General features: G+C 49.1%; 1 protein-coding gene across 1 annotated transcript; it reads left to right on the top strand.

The window, feature by feature from the left end:
* Positions 1–44: 44 nt before the first annotated feature.
* On the top strand, positions 45–6,344 carry LOC105235256 (small G protein signaling modulator 1-like). Its single transcript, XM_034656048.1, has 3 exons — positions 45–750; positions 2,671–2,816; positions 6,113–6,344. The coding sequence occupies exons 1-3, from the start codon at positions 714–716 to the stop codon at positions 6,254–6,256; spliced, it is 327 nt and encodes a 108-aa protein (XP_034511939.1). The 5' UTR covers positions 45–713; the 3' UTR covers positions 6,257–6,344.
* Positions 6,345–6,569: the final 225 nt, after the last annotated feature.

The following is a 6,569-nucleotide window of genomic DNA, read 5'->3' as shown; positions in this document are numbered from 1 at the left end:
TCACCTCCTTTGCAGCAGCCAGACTCTGAGTCCCAGTTCGGCTCAGTTTGGTTTAGCTGGGTCACTTCAGAAGTCCGAACTCTTTCTACAAGTGACAGAAACCTACTGCAGACTGGTTCAAATACAGAAGAAAATCTCAGCAGAACTGAGGAGTCCAGAGGTGCAGTGACTTCAGGCATGGCTGGTTCCAGGTGCTCAGAACACAAACATCTCTGTTTCGTCACCTCTTGCCTCTGGCTGCCTCTGTGATGGTTTCATTCTCAGGCAGGCCCTTCCCACGCAGTGGCAGAAATGGATCCCAGCAGCCACTGCCCCACATCCCTCTGGTTTAGGAGCTCGAGCAGAGAAAAGAGTGTGTATCTCCCCATAGTTCCAGCGAAAGTCCCAGGGCTTGTTCTCATTGGCTCAGGTCGGATCATATGACCACGTCTTACCCAATGCCTGTGCCTCCAGCCTGAGTCCTGCACGGGGTCGAATCAGCCCATGCAAACCACAGAGAGTTGAGGAGAGAGTGACCCCAAAGCTGGTAGGAGAAGTGGCCGTATGGGTGGAAACAGTAGTCCCCCCAGAGTCCCCTTGGCTGGTTGGTTTTAATCTGCCCCCTCCAGGTAACGGGCTCCGCTCCTCCAGGAAACGTGGGCTCTGTGTGGTCTTTTCTAAGTGTCCCCTCTTCCTCCACCTGCAGGGCACCGCTCAAGCTCCTCTGTGACAACATGAAGTACCAGATCCTTTCCAGAGCCTTCTATGGATGTGCGTACTGGCCTTATTTGCCACTGTGGTCTACGGGCGCATTGATCGAATGCCTGTTGTATGGCATCAGTATCAGGGGAAGGAGCCCGGCTCTGGCATGTGAACCTCGGCTCCCCTAGTTCCTGGATGCGTTTAGTTTTAGTGAAGTTAGGCGGACTTCTCGGAGCCTGAACTTCCGCCACCAGGGACTGGGCATAAGTTTTATCTCTAGCTCTTAAAGAGGGCAGCCAACGATGGGGCTCCTCGTGGCAGGGGTTTGGTTGGTCACCATTGCATCCCCAGTGCCTGCCTTAGAGGGTTTGCTCTCAGAATTGAAAGAGAAGCCTGTATAAAGCCCCTAGCACCCAGCATTCCATGTCATGGGTGCTCAGCGAAAGTCCGTTCCCCTCACCTGTGGACAGAAGCAGGAGAGTAAGGAGAAGTTAAAAATTAAAGCTTAAATACAGGTATTCTGATTATTTCCATTTATCATATGAGGAAGCTAAGGCACAAGGAGGCAGAGTGACTTGTCCAAGGTCACACAGCTAATGCAGGACAGGGCTGGGACTCAAACCTAGGCCTGCCTGACCTCAAAGGCTGTTTTGTTTGTTTTCCTACACTCTGCTGTGTTGATTCTTAGCACCTTTTATTTTCCCAGCCTCCCAGCCTAGATGAGGGAGATAAAACGTGTGTATTGTCAGGGATTCTAGAAAAGTGTTAATATATCCTGCATAGGCCTGGGGAATAGCAGTGCCAGCTATGTGCCCAAGCGCCTGGAGGGGCAAGGAGAGCGTGAGCTCCCAAAAGCAAGGATTTTTGCATGTTCTGTTATACCCATCCCCAGTGCCTAATGCAGGGCCTGGCGTGGAGCAGGCCCTGGACGAGTATTTATGGGACCCAAATGGAAGAGCTTCCTGGAGGAAGGGTTGGGGGTCGAGAGGGATCTCGAACAATGTTATCACATTCAATGGCTCATCCCTGGTGGTGGTTAAGAGCCCAGGTTCTGGTGCTGTGCAGCTTGTGTTCAAATCCCAGCTCTGCATTTCCTAGAAGTGTGACCTGGGTGGAGACATAAGCAGTCTGTGCCTCGGTTTCCCTGTCTATAAGGTGGAGACGATAGGAGTACCTGTTTCATATGGTTGTCATGAGAATTTAGTGAGTTAAGTATGTGAGCTCTGGGCAGCTCCCTGGCACGTAGTGCGTGCTTGTGTAAATGTTAGTCACTCCCTTCTCCTCCCCCTCCTCTATCCCCTCCCCCTCCTCCTCCTCATTGCTGGTAGGGGCCTGTCCTCAGGCCCCAGAAGGGTCCTCTCTAGGAGTTGATAAGGGAGAGTCAGGGTGGGGGCACAGGTAGAACAAACACACTCTGGAATTTGCTGAGTGCCTCTTGTGTACCAGGCACTGTGCCCTCCAGGTGCCCAGGGCAGAGCAAGTAAGGGGCAGCAGTTTAGTAGGTATCCCTTTAAGAGTACAGAGCCATCTCTGAAAGCAAACCAGGTACATCTCCCAGGGCCGCCTTTATCCAGCTGCACTTTGCACAAGATTCATCCACCTCTGCCGCTCTCCTCCCTTGGGACAGATTGTAGGCACCCAGAGGCACAGCGAGACTGTGGGGTCACTTACCACCTCCTTCCTGCCGCCCCTTCCTGGCCTCTGCCCATGGATTAAATACCTTGGCTTCTGGCAGAAATAATGTCATCCGGGCCCAGGCTAAGAAAGGTGATTGGATGTCTCCAGGCTCACCCAACTATTAAGCAGTCAGGCCAGCAAGGGATTTTGCCCCTCAGAGCCCCTTCCTCACCTGGAAGAAAGGGATGGTGGGACTTTCTAGGTTATGAAGGTTCACTAGGATTGGGGGCGGGGCAGTGCTTTGAGATCCATGAGACAAGACAAGGTGGGTTGGGTGGTGGATGATGGCACTTTCCCTCCCTCCCTCTCCAGGGCTTGCCTACTGCAGACACCTGTCCACCATGAGGACCCACCTGTCAGCCCTGGTCAATCACATGATCGTGTCTCCAGACTCGCCCTGTGATGCCGGGCATGGGCTGACAGCCAGGATCTGGGAGCAGTACCTTCAGGACAGCATAGTAAGGCTTGGCCTGGCTCGGTCTGCGGTGGGGCAGACAGAGCCTGTGCGGGGACTGTCTGGTCATCCGAGCAGTAGACCCACCCGCTTGTGGGGACTCAAGGCTGTTATGACACCTTTGGGTTCTGCATACCCAACCCAAAGGCCCTTCCCTTCTTGAGAGTTCCAAGACCCACAGCCCACTTCTGCCTGTAAGGGTGAGGATCAAGGAGGATGGAAAGTACATATTCTCGTGTAGAAGGAGTAAGAATGAATCCGTCACCAAGCATTTATTAAGCACCAGCTGTATGTTCAGTGCTGCAAGAAGTGCTTTAAGTCCCCAGCAGGAAGGAACTTACAGCACAGTTGAACTACTTAGAGTGACCGAGGTAGCGAAGTCAGAGGAGGCAGCTGGGCCGAGGAAAGCCCACCACGTGCCTCTCTGCCTCAGGGCCGGAGAATCCTCCCATTAGATATTTCACCGGGAGACAGATTTCTAAGATTTTCTTATCAGAAGGCCAATGCCCCCGCAAGGAAGGTGTTTACGTTTGAAAAAAGCTTCATGGTCGGGGAGTTTGGGAAACAAGATGAGTCAACTTTTCTGTACCCTGCAGCACTTCCTAGAACCTTGGCTAGGCTGATACACTTGTCGATCTAAAGAAACTGGGGGTGGCTGGGGTGGGGGGGAGCATATGGAACAATCCCTCAAATGTGTGGGGCCATAGGGACCTTTGTTGGAAAAGTACCACCATGGCTGGTGTGAAAGGCAGAATCCATTTTGATAGACGCTAGTCTAACTGCCGCCAGCAGCAGGCATTCAGAAGAGAGATCTGATTTCTCCATGCGGGATGAACACGGTGGTTCAGTCCGCCGGGTGCCTTCCCATCTGGGCCCTGGGGAGGGCATGGCTTCCCCATGCTGGGGAAAGGTGCTATCCTGTGTATTAATTTGGGAATGCTGGGGACTCTGGGAGAAACAAACTGGTTCCCAAACCTGGACAAACAGAAGGGTTATTTGTCATTTTTTTTTGCTAAAATTAGCTGTTTTTCTAAACAACAGGAGGAATGCCTACTTACTGGGACAACTCAAACAACAAAGAATGCTGGTGTATAAAACGAAAATTGTTTAGTTACCTTCTTTCTGCCACAATGCATTCATTCTGATCCCGAGTTAATGAATAGTGTCAGTTATGTAGAGATCCTGACATATATTTCCTGTGCTTATATATTCATAGATATGTCTATGCAGTTATGTCTCTAATTCTTATTTTTTTAAAATGAGGCTATGTTATATTTTTATTTTAAGCAACAATTTCAGTTTATATCAAAGACGTCTTTCAGATCTCTAGGTGAAATACTGAATGTTAGCACCTTAACACCTCAGAGATGAGTAGCCCATAATTTATTCAAATCTTCCCCTAATGATAGACAACGGGGCTCTTTCTCTTTTTAAAAATTATTTCAAACAGTGCTCCAGTCAACATCTTTCTAAGCACATATCATTCTGCCTAGTGCTTTTATTTCAGGGGTAGATTCCTAGAAATTGATTGATACGCATTTAAAATTTAAATGGATGTGCCAGCTTACTTTCTCAAAAAAGTCACAGTGTTCGTAATCCCCAGTGGCCTGGGAGAGTGCACATTTCCTGAGGAATTCGAAAGATTTATAGACTTCTGGGCTCTACTCCAGTGTTACTGATTTAGCATCTCTGGGAGTAGAGCCCAAGAATTTATATTTTTTGGAAGTTCCCCAAACGCTTCTAGTGATCTCCCCAGTTTGGCAGGTACTAGTCTAAGGACAAGTTGGTTGCAAAAATAAAGTAGTCAAAAATGAAAATGTTTTGTCTAACACTTTTGCAGCCCTTTCACAAACGGGCCGTATTTTTACCCTTCTTGGTTGCATTGTTGTATTAAGGTGGACTGAGCTGCAGTATAACAAATGTCCCCACTTTTTCAGTTGCTTGACATCATGGGGTGTATTTCTTGCTCGCTGAGGAGTCCTAGGTGGGCATTCCTGGCGAGTGGGCATCTGTCCTCCCTCCAGAGGGTCAGGGGTCTTTCATTCTTATGGCCCCACCATCCTCCAGGGTCTTAGGAGAGGGGAAATGCAGAGTCTGAAGGGAGTACCCCTGCTCCTTCAAAGCCCTGGCCTGGAAATGGCTTGTAGCACATCCTGCCACATCCCATTGGCCAGCGCCTCATCACATGGCCACACCTAACTGCAAGGGAGGCTGGGAAATGGAGTCCAGCTGTGGGCTCCAGGACCCAAGCTGGTGGCTTTTTGATGAAGAGTTTATAGCCCCAGACACAAATAGTTCTCAGATTTTTAAGCAGCTTTGACAAGGCTGTCTGCAGAATACAAGTTAAAATTTCCAACAAAGACAAAAGAATGGCTGGTTTTGCCATTGTGGTTGGGTACATCTAAGACGTGCATTGAGATGTAAAATCAGTGGGACAACTGGCTGGTTCAGTCAGTAGAGCATGTGGCTCTTGATCTCAGGGTTGTGAGTTCGAGCCCCATGCTGGGCATTGAGCTTACTTTAAAAAATGTCACGTATGCTTGTAATTTTGGAATGTAAAGAGATAGGAGGAAACAGAACCCTACTACCCTTCAGAGTAGATTTCTAGTAGTCATTGGTACTTTCCACACACACACACACACACACACACACACACACAAACATGAACAGATTGGGCCTGCTGGGCGCCCAGCATGACTAATTATAACTGCAAAGTCTTTGCCTGAAAGTGACGACTTTAAAGTCATCCTAGTGTGCAGGGGAGTCATTAGTGCATGAAGAGCCAGCTGGAAATGTTCGTTTGGGATTGATTTGCTTTTAAACAATTTTCTTTGAGCTGAGTCAAGATTAATGACTTTGAGCTCATGCTGCCATATCGACACAATGCACAACATTGACTAAAAATTCAGTAGAAATGTTCGTTCATTCTATACCGACCTTTTGGGATTTTTTGCAAAAAATGGCTTCACACTAGATATGTTCCGCCTCTTGGTGTTTTTTTCTACCTAATAATACACTTTGAACATCTTTTTGTGTAAGTTCTCACGGATGCACGTCCTGTCCTTCCTCCTCCTGCCCTTTCTACGTGGTGTTCCCATGTAGGGATGCGTTGTTCCTCCATCAGTGGGCAGTTGGGGGTTTTCCCATGTGATGCCAGGATGACTGTCCCGGTACACACAGCTTTGCTTATTCACAGCATGATCTCTAAAGGCCAGGTCTGAGAAGTGGGACTGTCAGGTCACGGAGCCCTCCTTCTGGTTTTCTGTTGACCAACCCTTTACTTCCTTCCACCTACCACAGAGCTATGAGGAACGGGAGCTGCTACATCTCATCTACTATGGCGGCATCCAGCCAGAGATCCGCAAGGCCGTGTGGCCCTTCCTCCTGGGCCACTACCAGTTCGGGATGACAGAGACAGAAAGGAAGGAGGTTGGTGGCCCCTGATGGGCAGTGGGGTCTTTGGCAATAAAAGGTGGGGCTGGGGGTGCTCTGGTTTCATGCTGGACCAAGATGGGGCAGGGGACGTGGGGGAGCCAGGAAACCCCAGGGCGGGGCTGTCCGGTAGAAATACAATGCAAGCCCCAGATGCCATTGTTTAAAATTTTATTTTAGCAGATAATTATAGATTCACATAGTTACAAGAAACAATGCAGAAGGGTCTCAGGTATCCTTTATCCAATTTCTCCCAATGGTAGCGTCTTACAAAACTATAATACAGTTTCACAACCAGGGCATTGACGTGTGTGTGTGTGTGTGT

The sequence above is a fragment of the Ailuropoda melanoleuca genome, chromosome 3, assembly GCF_002007445.2.
Source record: "Ailuropoda melanoleuca isolate Jingjing chromosome 3, ASM200744v2, whole genome shotgun sequence".
In the NCBI taxonomy this organism is placed as follows: domain Eukaryota; kingdom Metazoa; phylum Chordata; class Mammalia; order Carnivora; family Ursidae; genus Ailuropoda; species Ailuropoda melanoleuca.
The sequence above is the reverse complement of the archived record's forward strand: the minus strand, read 5'-3'. Positions and strand labels throughout refer to the sequence as shown.

Coding starts and splice junctions, on each gene's coding strand:
- LOC105235256 (XM_034656048.1), top strand. CDS start 714: ATGAAGTACCAGATCCTTTCCAGAGCCTTCTATGGAT. Junction 751..2,670: donor TTCCAGAGCCTTCTATGGAT/GTGCGTACTGGC, acceptor CTCCCTCTCCAG/GGCTTGCCTACTGCAGACAC. Junction 2,817..6,112: donor AGTACCTTCAGGACAGCATA/GTAAGGCTTGGC, acceptor CACCTACCACAG/AGCTATGAGGAACGGGAGCT.